The sequence below is a fragment of the Zeus faber genome (genome assembly GCF_960531495.2).
Source record: "Zeus faber genome assembly, chromosome: 13".
NCBI classification, from domain to species: Eukaryota; Metazoa; Chordata; class Actinopteri; order Zeiformes; family Zeidae; genus Zeus; species Zeus faber.
Genome location: NC_137198.1, coordinates 6,986,985 through 7,001,017, shown reverse-complemented (window position 1 = coordinate 7,001,017; position 14,033 = coordinate 6,986,985). Strand labels below are relative to the sequence as shown.

The 14,033-nt window shown below is 42.6% G+C and overlaps 1 protein-coding gene across 1 annotated transcript in view; it reads left to right on the top strand.

Annotated features, from left to right (window-relative positions):
- mta1 (metastasis associated 1) overlaps nucleotides 1–10,106 on the top strand; it is a 61,442-nt gene extending 51,336 nt beyond the window's left edge. The window contains exons 14-18 of the mRNA XM_080012983.1: nucleotides 1,045–1,234; nucleotides 2,680–2,769; nucleotides 3,346–3,498; nucleotides 8,563–8,708; nucleotides 10,013–10,106. Of these exons, the coding sequence (XP_079869109.1) occupies nucleotides 1,045–1,234; nucleotides 2,680–2,769; nucleotides 3,346–3,498; nucleotides 8,563–8,669 (540 nt within the window). The 3' untranslated portion in view covers nucleotides 8,670–8,708; nucleotides 10,013–10,106. The remainder of the gene's footprint in view (nucleotides 1–1,044; nucleotides 1,235–2,679; nucleotides 2,770–3,345; nucleotides 3,499–8,562; nucleotides 8,709–10,012) is intronic.
- The last annotated feature ends 3,927 nt before the right edge of the window (nucleotides 10,107–14,033 follow it).

The following is a 14,033-nucleotide window of genomic DNA, read 5'->3' as shown; positions in this document are numbered from 1 at the left end:
CAGAGCGTTTCAAACGGAGCTCGGCTTCATCCGGCGGCATAGGGCGGAGCTACTTTTGGTGGCAAGCTCACGGCCTTGCGGTGACAAGGAAAGTGAAGCAGATTTCGGCTTTATGTTGTGTTCAAATGAGCAGCCCCGGGCGACAGCCAATAGGAGGGAAGATCCTGATCCTTGGGAAACGTCATTTTATATTTCTCCAGCAAGGACAATTCTTTATTTTAAGTGATGGATGGGAAGACTGGTAATGTGGTTTTTTTTTTTGTTCTTTTTCAAGAGGCTATTCAAACAAGTACAGCGTCACCATTTTAATAATAAAAATAAAAAAGTACACACAGCACCATCTATCTATATAATGCATTTTAAATATGGAAAGGGGGAGAGAGGTTTGAAATGTTTGGCGCGACCACAACAGCCGGTTGATTTTGAGCTGACACGGCCACAACAGCCAGAGGCACGAGGTCCTGGCGACGAGGCGGGAGCGGCTCGGCTCGGCTCGCCGCCACTGCCCCGTCGCCGGCGGTGTGACCCTCGCATTATTGTGCGGCTCTCGCTTGTCACAACCGCTTTGGAACCACGGCATTAGATGCCACTTCGCCTGCCAGACACTCCGATTATGTGCCCTTTTGCTTTGGCACTCTTGTGAAATGCCGTTATTCATATTTTTCCAGATTTTTTCCCCCTCTTTTAAGAAAATTACAGTTGGCCGACGTTTTGTAATTCAAGGTTAATTGTCTGGTGACTCAGGCATTTTAAGACGATGAGCTTTATCATCTCACACGAATGGCACAAAAGACCATGAGTTATGAGTTTATTTTTTATTATTATATTCATTGGGATGTTTTCATTTTTTCTTAAGGCAATAATCAACAAATATCCACAACACCACTGAATTTGTTTACAAACCTATAAACCAAACATCTACAAAAAAGTAAAAAGAGTAAAAAAACAAAAATATATTTTATACTGTATGGATGTAGGAGTTGTGTAATTCTTAACCGGTTCTATTATTTATATTTTTTTGTGTGTGTTTTTTCGGACCCCCAGAGCCCCCACGGCCTCCCCCTGCGGCACAGCGGGAGCCCCAAATTTGCGGTGAAGACGCGGCAGGCGTTCTACCTGCAGCCCACGGCCTTTACCCGCGCCGCACGCCACCTCTGCCATGACATCATCAGACCCCGCTTCCTCGCCAGACACCCCTACCTCCCTGTCAACACGGCCGCCATCAAGTCAGAGTGTGAGTTTATGACTGTATATTAGTTTACATTATTACTATATAATACTATATGTTATTAGACCCCTACATCCGTGTTAACACTATATATTACTATATATTCCTATATATTACTATATATTACTGTGCCGCTACCGCACTCTCAACATGGCCGCCATCAAGTCAAAATATGAGTTGATAATGGTATAGTATTACTATATATATATATATATATATATATATATAGGCCCCTACCCCCCCATCAACACGGCCGCCATCAAGTCAGAATAAGAGTTTATAACTGTATGTTAGTACTATATATTATGACTTAATAATGCCATCTATTATTATTATTAACTACCTCCCTGTCAACACGGGAGATAGGGGAAACATTATAACTTACTATATATTATATTATATTACTGTATATTACTATACCGCTACCTCGCTCTCAACATGACCGCCATCATGTCAGAATATGATTTTATACAGTGTATTTTTACCATATAATATATATCATTTGGCCCCTACCTCCCTGTCAACACGGTCGCCATCAAGTCATAGAGCGTGGTTTATAACTATATATAATACTATATATTATTATGCCCCTACCTCCCTGGTAATACAACTGCCATCAAGTCAGTGTGAGTTTGTAACTGTACATTGTTACTATTTCTTACTATATATTACTATATATTATGTTACTGTATATTATATATTACTCTATATTATATATTACTATGTCCCTACCGCCCCCTCAATATGGCCGCCATCAAGTCAGAATATATAGTCAAGTCAGCAATATATATTACTGTATATTATTACTATATATTGCATGGCTCCTCAATCCCTGTCAACATGGCCGCCAACAAGTCAGAATACGAGTGCATTCATATTTAAATGGTACTTCAATAAATCAATAAACAAACAAATAAATAAAATGTGCCTCTAATGAAGCTATGGTGTATGAGAATACAATGTAGATGATACTAATGCTTATGGCTTGTGGTATCATAAGGTATTATGGCAAAATATTCCACTGGTTCTGAGGGAAGTATTATAAACGGTTAGATGTATTATAAACTATTATGTAAAAATAGACCAAAATAATTATATTGGTATAAAAACGGTGTCATTATGACCGTATGTCATCTATAAAATAAAACTGAATTCCACTACTAGTAATAGTGATCTTTATTTCTGCTCTATCACTCCTGACAACGCCACGATTCTATTCACCCGAAATCTGTAGCACGGAATGAAGTGGAATGTTTTTGTAACTTGTGGAACTGTGGAGAAGGTGCATCCCGCATCATTTTTAAGCACAACCTCTGACATGATTTAAAACATCTCACACCGACCACTGGATGTCAACATTCAAACTTTGGAACTCGTCACATGCTTGGATGGAGGGTATACAGCAACAGCGCCCATGTTGGTTTCAATCAGATGTTGCTTGTGTCGTGCAGGTGCTCTGAGGCTGCCGGAGAGGCCCAAGAAACCTCTGCGGCTAAAACCTGCGGAGCGGAAACCTCTGGAGTCTGTGGTTCGATATCTAGGTGAGGGGAGGAGCCTTGTATTTCTTATTCCTCCGAAAAGGAAAACGACGAGGATTTAAATGATTTGTGCTTCGCTGAAGCCCTGTGTACGGTATCAGTGCATCTTCAAAGTAGTGCTGTGGTGCTCGTGGAACATATTTCAAACTGTACTTCTTGGGTGCATTATTTCGATTGTTTTTTATTTATTTTATTATTATTACTTTTATCTATTTATTAGCTATTATGAATTAACTTTATTGAAAATTATTTATTTCACAAATTATATAGAAGTTCACAGTATATTATATACTTTGGATGTTTAATGCTGCTTTTCACTCTTCCAGTACAAAATCGAGCCATGTTTTATCCATGTGTATATTTTGCCGGAGGCTGTAATTGTAATTCGATGGTGTTTAAAAATGATTTGGATTCATGATGATTTCACTTTATTGCCTAATTCTGTTTTTGCCAAAAACAGCACGTCGGTCAGTACCATCCTTCAGCCTCTTGGTCCTTTTATTGACTCGTGTGTTGCCCTTAATCTTTGTGTTTATCTCACAGTCTCTCTGTCTCTCTCTCGTCCTCCCTAATTTCCAGAAGCCCACCCGCGTCCGGCCAAACCAGACCCCCCTCGGGGAGTGTCCATCTCCACGGGGAGTCTGACTCCCATCAAGTCCACTCCCATCCTGAACAACGGCTCTCCCACCATCCTGGGGAAACGCACATATGAGCAGCACAACGGCCTAGACGGTAGTGTGTGTGTGTGTGTGTGTGTGTGTGTGTGTGTGTGTGTGTGTGTGTGTGTGTGTGTGTGTGTGTGTGTGTGTGTGTGTGTGTGTGTGTGTGTGTGTGTGTGTGTGTGTGTGTGTGTGTGTGTGTGTGTGTGTACACGTGCAGACCTCGGGGGCTTGGTGCCACGATGAGAACTTGGCAGCTGTGTGTCTCTCAACCCTTCCATCTGAAATGTGTGTTTGGTCACGCTCCTCGACCTTTAAATTGAACGAGAGGCGCGGTGTGAGCGCTGCAGCTAATTACAGACTGCAGCGCATGCGTCTGAGAGAGAGGAGCCAGTGATCAGATACTGTAGAACGTTAAAGATGGAGGGGTTTCATTCCTTTCTTAAATTAAATGATAATTCCTTTAAAGATAGATACTTAATTCATCCCTGGAGGGAAATTGCAATGTCCCGGCAGCTCACATCATAACAATAGCCAGTAATAATAACAATAAAAAATGTTGAAAAATAAATAAATAAAAATTAAAATGTGTATATATATGAATAATATTACTAAAAATTATAATACAGAAAGGAAGGTTAAAAATATGAAAGATAGTGGCAATATATGGGAAAGTTAAAACTCACAGTTAACTGAACACAATAAAAATATCAAATAAGGCAGGCTGGCGGGATAAAGGAAAATAAACCTGAAATTTGAATTTGTATAAGACTGAAAAATGAAGGCGGTACCTGAAGAACCTGAAGGAAAATGAAGAAACTGGAGATACAATAAGTGATATTTTATTCACTGTTACCTCTGTAGTTTCCTGAGATTTCAAGCTCTGCAACCAGTTTGATTCTATGCCTTGTCCACACGTATATTGCTATTTCTGAAAATGCCCCCCTGCAATAATGTATCATAAAAACTTGATGTCAAACACCACAGAAGAACATGAGGATGCAGCGTATTGAGCTTCTTCATAATATTTGGACACAACACTGGATGGACGCCGTTCCTAAAGATGGAGAGACTTTTTAAGCTTTTCATGGAGACACGGAGAACAACACCAGCGGGCGCCGCTCGTAGGTTCCTGACGTCATTGTTTTCAAGAAGCTGCATTTTACTTCCCCCGTAGACACTGAAAACAAGAGTTTTGACAAATCTCTCTTTGTTTCCAGTTAGCTAAATGCGAGAAATTATTCCCATTATATTGAGAAAGCACTACGTTTTCAAAAATATCCATATAGGTGTGGTCAGGGCCTTAGTTTCCATTCACCCACCAAACGACCGGCGTTGCCGGAGCCCTCTGCTCCAACGGCTGAGAAGTCTCACGGAGGAGGAGGAGCCTCGCTTTTGGCAGCGTTGGTGTAGTTCCTGTGGCTTCCTTTAGGGGGTCACTGTTTTCCGGTGACTGATCGTACCTTAAAATTTATAAAATGTGCTCTGTCCCTTGGTCTCAGGTTTCAGTATGCTCTGGGAATGCATGAATTATTAATTGGTGTTTATTATCACTTCATCATGATATTTATATTTTATTATTTATGATTTGGTTGGATCCCGCTCTGTGTGTCGCTTTATGTATGTGGACATCTCAGCCTAGAGGGGAAAAGAGCAGAAAAAAACCCACGAGACACAATTACAAAAAACAACTTTGAGAGCTTTTATTTTTATTTTTTATCTGCCTTTGTTTTCCATCGTCCTGTGTTTCAACTGCTTTCGAGAGTGTCGCACGGAAAACACCAACGCCACGGTTCCGCTCGTCGACTAGAATTCAAAAAGATAAGAATGGAGGGAAGAAAATGGAGACAGAGGGACGGAGATGCGGGGAAAGAGAGATGCGGAAGTGAGAAACGGGAACGGGAGAGACAGACAGCGAGGGGAAGGAGGGGAGACGGAGGGAGGCTCAGCCTGGATGCTGCGGGCTACGGGTCCGTGTTGTCATGGTAACAGCAGCGAGGAGGTAAGAGCATCCTGAGGGAGGGGAGGCCGGCTGGCCCGCCACGGCGGCTGGGGCCCCCGTCTGGGAGAGCGCGAGCAGATTTTGGGGCTGGATCTGAGGCTGCTTAATATGCCAGTCACTAGCCTCCGTTTCAGCCGTTCAAAGCCCCTTCCTGCGAGCTCAGAATTTGGCGGCGAGAAATGTGCACAAACAGACACAAACCTATCGCCGAAGTGAGATGTGACTGTGAAAGACTGTTCTCCTGCCCTCTTGTTTTTAACAGGTGTTCCGATTATTATTTTAAAGCAGCCATCGGTAACAATGGAGCCCCAGAAATAAGCCATCGGAACTAATGTCTCCTCCTCGACCCCAAACTGAACCCAGACCTCTCTGCTCTCGCCCCTCCCATCCCAGAGACCTGTGCTGTCAGCGCGCTGAGCATGCGACACAGAGTTTTTTGTGCCATTGCATCTAGGACAGAGTTAGTCTGCGAGTGGAGTTCAAGTTCTAAACCTGCGATGCAACTCTTTAATCATCAAGAACTGCAGCAATAACTCTGTCCTGAGGACGGCCTGTAGGATGACCAGAGCACAGCTTTTACACAGAACCGCCACCGATCCCCCTCTGAAGACAACCATCTTACCATGTTTTGATCCATAAACAACTAATCATCATTATTCCTTCAAGAGGGGGAGAATCACCACGGGTGAGACAATTAAACATAGAAGAATTTTCTTCAAATGGTGAAATGATATCTTTCTGCTTTTAACCCGTCCTGGCTCTTCCTTCCTCCGGGGGGAGGGAAGGGGCAGCCAGGGGCGGTGGGCAGCACGCAGCGACGCCCGGGGACCAATTACAAGTGTCCTTCGCCGGTCAGACGTGGATGTGGCGCATTTTTTTTGGTGGGGGTCCTTACTGATGTTGCATGGAGGAAACCCCATGTGAGCACGGGGAGAACATGCAAACTCCACACAGGAAGGAGCCTGATCAGGAGATAACCCGCCGGAGCGCGGTGCCAAAAGCGCCCCAGGCGGGAATCGAACCCAGGACCTTCTTGCTGCGAGGCAGCAGTGCGATTGGCCACGTGGCCTCTTCCCTTCACAGTTATGGCAGTAAATGAGGGGGGAAAGGAGGTGTGTGTGTGTGTGTGTGTGTGTGTGTGTGTGTGTGTGTGTGTGTGTGTGTGTGTGTGTGTGTGTGTGTGTGTGTGTGTGTGTGTGTGTGTGTGTGTGTGTGTGTGTGTGTGTGTGTGTGTGTGTGTGTCCGTCCACCGGTGGGACCCAATTAGTTCTGGTGCATGAGGTTGGAATCACATCGTGGTGCCTCCCTGCAGCAGAAATGGCCCCGCAGCCGCCCCTGAGTCCCGCCGCGTATCCCCCTGCAAAGCGGTTTTAAATGTTTGGAACCGATTCTGTGGCCAACGCGACCGTGAGTCTTGAAGTCAGACCTCTGCACCGCTTTAGAGGGTTCAACTTACGTCATCGAAAGGCTGCGCCAGCGTTCACTAGTGTTTTGGCATTTTGTCGCCGGGTTCTTACCAGGTCCTGGAGTTGCTTGAATTTAGTCCTTAGAAATTGAAGTAATGGAATACCTCGAAAATAGTCCCTTTTGTGGCGAAATGCTTGAAAAGTTCTTGGGGGGTGGGGGGCGACTCGGGATAATTAAAAACCTTTGATAATCCCCCTGGTTTTGTTATTCAAATCATAACGTAATAAAGCTTTTATGACACGGATGATACCAGAGAAATGTACATTTAATTTAATAACACTTATAATAACAGATGACAATGAGATTAATAATAGATATATATATATCTATTATAAATATAAATATACATTGATATATACTAATATAAATAATAGACAATGGGGCTAAGATAGGACATTTTTATGAATAAAGATCCCAATGAAAATCTATTATTGTTTTATGAAGTCCTTGAAAAGGGGGGGGGGGGAAATAGTGATTTAAAAAGTTCTTAAGTCCATGAATATCATTTTGTAAGTCCAGGATGAACGGTCATCGACTTATTTAAGCATTTCTAGTCACGGAACGTTCCCCTGCGAGTGTGTCCAGCTCAGCTCTGCACAGCGACCAGTGAATAAATCATTACTGATTGGTCCTTTTAATATATCTATTATTTCACACTCTTGGACTCCGGCGCTTTGTTTTCATACCCGGCGCTAAACTCATGCTGCGTTACGGCTCCTCCACATCACTGTGACTCGGAGCGACGTTCGCTTGTTTGTGCTGAAAGCGATTCAAAGTTACTGGATCCCTCTCCGTGCGTGGAGTCGCTACTGCCGCAGAATTCCTGATGTGTGATGAAGCGTTCACGGGGGTGACGGCCATGAGGATCGTAGTTCACTGTTGAACGATCGGACCTTCCTTTGAGTATTTCTGGTGACGTGAGGTCTGAAGCGTGAGCGGGAGTTTAAACAGAATTATTAAAAGTGTCGTTTGATATCAGTGAATTACCACATTGTTTAAGAACTCGGTTGTGAGATTTTATTTAATTTTTTCCCCCCAATATCATTAAATGATGTAGCATGTAAATTGATGTGAAGATCAGACTGAACCACGTCTTTGGGCACACGGTATTGAATTCATAAGCAGATATTATATGTATAATATTATTAAAAACTTGCCGTGGTTATCACAATAATGAATTGCTCTTTATCGCCTACTCTTGCTGCACGGCACGCTGACTGACAACTCTTTCCCCTGTTCTGATTCTCTCATTACACCAATCACGGAGCTGCAAATCAGTAGTGTTGGCGCCAATGCTCGGACCCCCGATGAATTGATCAATGTTGAGATTTTTGACAATGTAAATAAAAGAAATGGACGTTAGATAACGGCACGGTATATATTAGGAATTTGTTAAGACGCTGACCTGTACTATACTACACTATAAAGAGCACAGTGCTACTATAAGTCCACCAAAAGAAAATGAATAAATGCAGTGTGTGATGCTGCCACTAGAGGGCATTCATCTATTAGTGTGTGTGTGTGTGTGTGTGTGTGTGTGTGTGTGTGTGTGTGTGTGTGTGTGTGTGTGTGTGTGTGTGTGTGTGTGTGTGTGTGTGTGTGTGTGTGTGTGTGTGTGTGTGTGTGTGTGTGTGTGTGAATTCATTCTTGTATTTCCTCACTGTGCAGGCTCTAAATCCAAAGGCCTGGCCCCCCAGTGGGACATCATGGCCAAGCGGGTCAGTGAGGCTCGGGCCCCGGGGCCGATGCAGGACGAGGTTCACAAACTGGACTGAGGAAGGGATGGAGGCACCTCTAGTTCACACTCCTCTGAGGTAACACTTGTTTTTTATATCCAGGTGATCAAAAAATGTATTTTAGTATTATTTAACATTTTGTTTGTAGCATTTATTTCTCATGTTTTATCCCTTTGCCATTGTGTTTTAATTTTGTTTTTATTCATTTATGTATTTGAGTACTTATCACACTTTTGGTGTTTTTATGTTGAACTTTGTGTGTTTTTTTTCTTTTTGAAGATATTTTTTTTACTTATTTTCAAACCTAAAAGGTTTTTCATTTGAGTGTTTTTTTATGTGTTTTACTATTAATTTGTATTTTTATTTTTTATTGGTATCTATTTCTCATATTTTATCCCCTTTCTTTTGAATTAAGTTTTATTATTATTCATTTTTTGAACTACCTTTTTTTTTTTTTTTTTTTTTTTTTTTTTTTTTTTTACAAAAGAATGAAGTACAAATTGACAGTGTATAACAGGGGCCCTAAACTACAGGCCCGGGGGGCACCTCTGGCCCTCGATACAGTTTAATGTGGCCCGCTACATGGTGATGATATATTGATAAATCTTGTCCGCACATAATTTTTTCAAGTCACAGCGCTTGATAAATCCACACAAAATTACTTTATGTTTTCAAAATATGAAGCAGAATTTAATAGATCATAAGAGAGATATTTCTAACAGGATTACGATGGAATAATGTGCGGGAGAAAACAAAACAAAATAAAAACAGCACGGTTTTCCCTTGAAGTTCAACACGGCCACCATAGAAGAAGACAACCTGGCCAGTGGCCCCCAGGCCATTTGAGTGTGAGACCCCTGGGGTACAGTATACACACTTATTTATTCCCCCAGCATGAACAGTCTGGCAGTGCCCCGCCCGTGTATCACCACCTCATTGTAAGCTTGGTTTCCAAAAGTGAACTATAACTACAGTGTATTGTTGTCACGATGAGCTGCCTGGGAAAAACCTTCAGCACTGGAACAAAGTGAAATATTTTGCTTTTTCTTTCTATGGGATTGATTGGGGAAAAACACAAGAAATTACATTTTTTTTATCAAATTGTTTATATTTATTCACTCTAATATTTTGTTTCTGTGAGCAGATAAACACTTCATGGCCATATATGACGCATGAGTGGGTTTTTTTTTTCTTTTTTTTACATAATACATTTTTTAATACTTATATTTATTATATAACATCCAACCTTTTCGATATATAACCCTTATATATGTTTTGGGAACCCCTGTCCTCACAAACCATATCTCTACACTGTTTAACCAAACCAGCCGGTGAGGGTCCTCGATGGTGTTCTGAACTCGTCCGTGTCCTTCCCCAAACAGGAGGGGTGGAGCCAAGATGGACGGCGTTTTCCACTGAGCCATGGCTGAGGGCCGCTGAGGGAACACGGAGGAAGCGACGTTTTCAGCCACCTCCACTTCCTGTCGGCGGCGGGGCGGGGGCAGGGGCGGAGCAGGGGCGGGGGGTGATCAGACCGAGTCCGACCCGACCTGCGTCTGTGTGGAAGCAGCATCACTAGCTCGACTGTACAGGACTGTGTTCATTACTTATACTTCTGGTTATTATTACTGTTATTGTAATTATTATTATTATTATTATTATTATTATTATAATTTTTTGTTTTTTTCTTTGTTTGTTTTTTTTTGTTTTTTTTTTTTCTCGTTTCGTTTTTATTTTTCTACCAGCTGTAACTCGGAAGCTTATCAGTTAATTGTCGATCAAACACGGAAACCTTTGAAGTTTCGGTTAAGAGGAAAAAAAAAAAAAAAGAGAGAAACAATTGAAACTCTTGCTTTTGCAAACACCCCGCGGCGACCAGCGGGGGGAGGGACTGTAATATAAGCCGCTCGCAATCTTTTTCCTTTAACAAGTTTAAAAATTCCACAAGGAGCTGCGTCTTATTTCAGCGACATAATTCTTCGTCTCCTCTCCTGTTGTTTTTTTTGTTTTGTTTGTTGTTTTTGTTCTTTTTTTGTTTTGAATGCTTTCTGGGATTCTCATTCTGTTTGGTCTGTCGGTGCTGCTCTTCGGCCAGAGAGGTTTAACTTATTGAGAGACTTGCTGTTTTTTCTACCTTTTTCACAAGTAATGCATCTATGCTTCGATTATGTAATTAAAAAAGATAATTGATCCTTTCGATCTCCTGGTGGTGTCTGTGGGCGGCGTGGAAGGCGTCGGAGCTCGCACCCCGAAACTTGTGCCTTTGCACCGGCCGAGCCACGTGGTTACTGAGCCCGGTGAGAGATGGGTGTTGTACGGGTATGAATACAGCGGGGCTTAAAAAAAACAAAAAACCCGACGTCAAGCATTTTTTAATTTCAAAATGCATGCAGGACAGTCCCCGGAAATAATGGAAGTGTTTACATCCCAATCCCTACGCAGTGAAGGTATTGTGATGTGTCGCTTTGTCCAAAGTCTTGATTCACTTTTTCCTAAAGAAAAGAAGATTTGATAATTATTCATTTTACCTTAACATGATTTGTTGGTAAAAAATAATAATGAATAGTATGTTTAGTAGCCAAATAATTGTGTGGATATAATTTGTATTATTATTCACAAAACAACTGCTTTCCATTTTTTGGAAAAAGCAGTTTTGTTGGCATCTACAATTTAGTCACCTAAATTGAAAAAATATATGGATTTTATTTTGAGTTAAGCGCTATCCGTCGGTCGTAGTGTTTCTGTTCGTTGGTTGTTATTGATTTTTGTATTATTTATTTATTTTTTCTATTTTTTTAGAAATTGCAAATCGTTGCCAGAGAATCTCTCTTCCAACCTGCCGGTGTTATTTTTTACGATGTTATAGCCGATCGATGGCATTATCAGCTGTAAAAAAGATTCAAAATGCACTGAAACCCTCATGCTGCACTAATCCGATCTGCAGAACAGTCTCCAGAACATCCTCTCAGATGGATTGTCAGGTTAACGGCCTTTTATCCCCCCCCCGCCCCCCTCCCCATGTCATTTTGGTTTTGCTTACCCGAGCGAAAAGCTCGGTGCTGATCGGCAACGTAATGATTTGGATCGACCGTCTCGAGGTTTATGGCTCCCTGTGGAAAATGTCATGGCTTTGCTGGTTTCGGCAGCTCTGGTAAACGACCACACGGCGATCATCGCCATCATGCTGCTCTGCAGGGCCTTCAAGGGGCCTTCAAGGGGCCTTCAAGGGCCCACCTGCGCCGGGCTGCACCGGGCAGTGTCTCAGGCCAGGCAGCTGCCCCAGAAACGGCTCATGGAGAACAGAGGATCGCTCGGGTGGGGTTTGCGCTACGCTTTCGTTTCTGCAATAGGAACAAAACAACAATCGGGGGGAAAAAGCAAGTTGGCTTTTACTGTTCCTGGAAACTCCAGGTTTATTACTTACCAATATGTTTTTATAATACCATTACCAATTTCACCCCTGTGTCCAGTACAGAAATGGCGATGGGGTGCGTGCCATTCCACCATTTTCATGGTAAAGAGAGCAATTAGAGACATTTAACACATCAGGACGTTTAGGGGCGGTTTTTCGGGTGGGGTTTAACCCAGATCGGGACTGAGTTCGTCCTATTTCAATGAATCCAGAATTAAAAATAACTTTCTGAGACGTTGCTTAATTTAAGGTTGAGTTCGAAACTAAGATGATGAAGGACTAGTCGGCTCAGTCTGTCTGGTCTTGGTGCTGCTCTTAGTCCAGATCGACCTGGTCCACCTGGAGGCCACGCCCATTAATCCAAAGATTCAATTTAAGCTTCACTTGGTTCTGTATTGGCTCTAATCTTCCTTCTCGAAATGAGATTAGAGCAAATCTGAGACTTTTTTTTTTTTTAAACCACGACTGAGAAAGGCCATTTCAGTCAGTCCGGATTGAAAGTGATTTAGTCTCAACCTATGTCCGCCGAACTGCTCCCTAGTCCTGAATTTTTTTTAACCAATATCTGACCATTAGGAAACGTGCCTCAAATAGTGCAAAAGGCCTCTCGACCCCTCCCTGCAACCCGCTGCGGGGGGTCCAGCACCCTGGGTTGGGAACCCCTGGACCAGAGGACCTACCTTCCACCAAGACGTCGGAAAATCCAGTTGTTCAGCGACGTTAAATCCGTGGAGCGTATAATTAGTGAGGGTCCCTCTCCGCTCGTGAAATTCGATGACTTTAACATTTGACGCTATTGCAAACTCCTAAAACACTCAACGCGCTGGATCGCACGTTCTAAAGGTCTGGAGATACAATTCCATTTTCTATTTGTAGATATAGGAATAGATATTTACCACGACGTGACCCGCCCTACAGCGGCGGGAGAAACGCCCCCTTGTTTTGAGACGTTTTTTTACTTGTAGGCGGAGGCCCCGAGGCGGTGTTCACTGGGTGGGGTTGAGCGACGGTCTTGGGTGAATATATTGTAAAGTAAGTTCATTTAGGCTCGCATTCAATGTTTAAATGCAAACTCGTGTGGCAAAAAGAAGTGTTTTCTACAATGATTTTTTTTTAAGGGGTTCCAATGTATTTGTGAATAGATGTCCATACAGTAATTGCCTTTTTGGGCAAAGTACATTTATATATACGGAAGTTTAGATTAAGACTTTGGGGATTAGTTATGTAATATGGTTTTGAAATAATGTGATTTGAGATTCTGCTTACACTATTCCATCCCATCAGTACATGCTCCTCCTCATACGTGAAGTATTGTATTATAGTATTGTATTGTATTGTAGTATAGTATTGTAAAATTACAATATATTGTCATTCAAGCTTTTGTCCGTGCTGCCTTTCAGGACGTCCTCCATCCCATTTGGTAAAATAATGGCCTGAAGCTTCATTTTATACGACTGGGGGGCACTTCTAAAATGTAAAAGACAAAAAAACATTTTGGGGCCTCTTCTTTACCCACAACTTCATAACTGAGACATTTGGGCTCCTTTGGCTTTTTTATTTTTATTTTTTAATTATTTTATTTGATTTTTCCTTGTCCGCCTCTTGGTAGGAGCCAGCGGGCTTGTGGTTTTTGGGGGCCCTGATGGTGCTGGCCTGCACCCGCTATAGGCCTGGTGTTCCTGCTCACTGCAGCTGCTTTGATGGTGGAGTCTGGTCCCCCCCCCCGCTGCCCAGATCAGGGGGACTGGCCTTCAAACACGCGGGCGGATCAAACGCAGCTTTCAGCTCAAATCCATTCAAACGCTCTGGACACCAGGAAACGGGTTCGGTTGAACAGGCTTTGTAGCTCTGCTGAGGGATGGATCTGTGAGCGATGTACTATGTCGCCCAGATCATACAGGGTTTCATTATTCATCCATTGTCGATGGATGAATAGAGGAACAGGGTTGTTGACAACCATTGGCCAGGTGGGCTTCCCAAACTTTAACCCC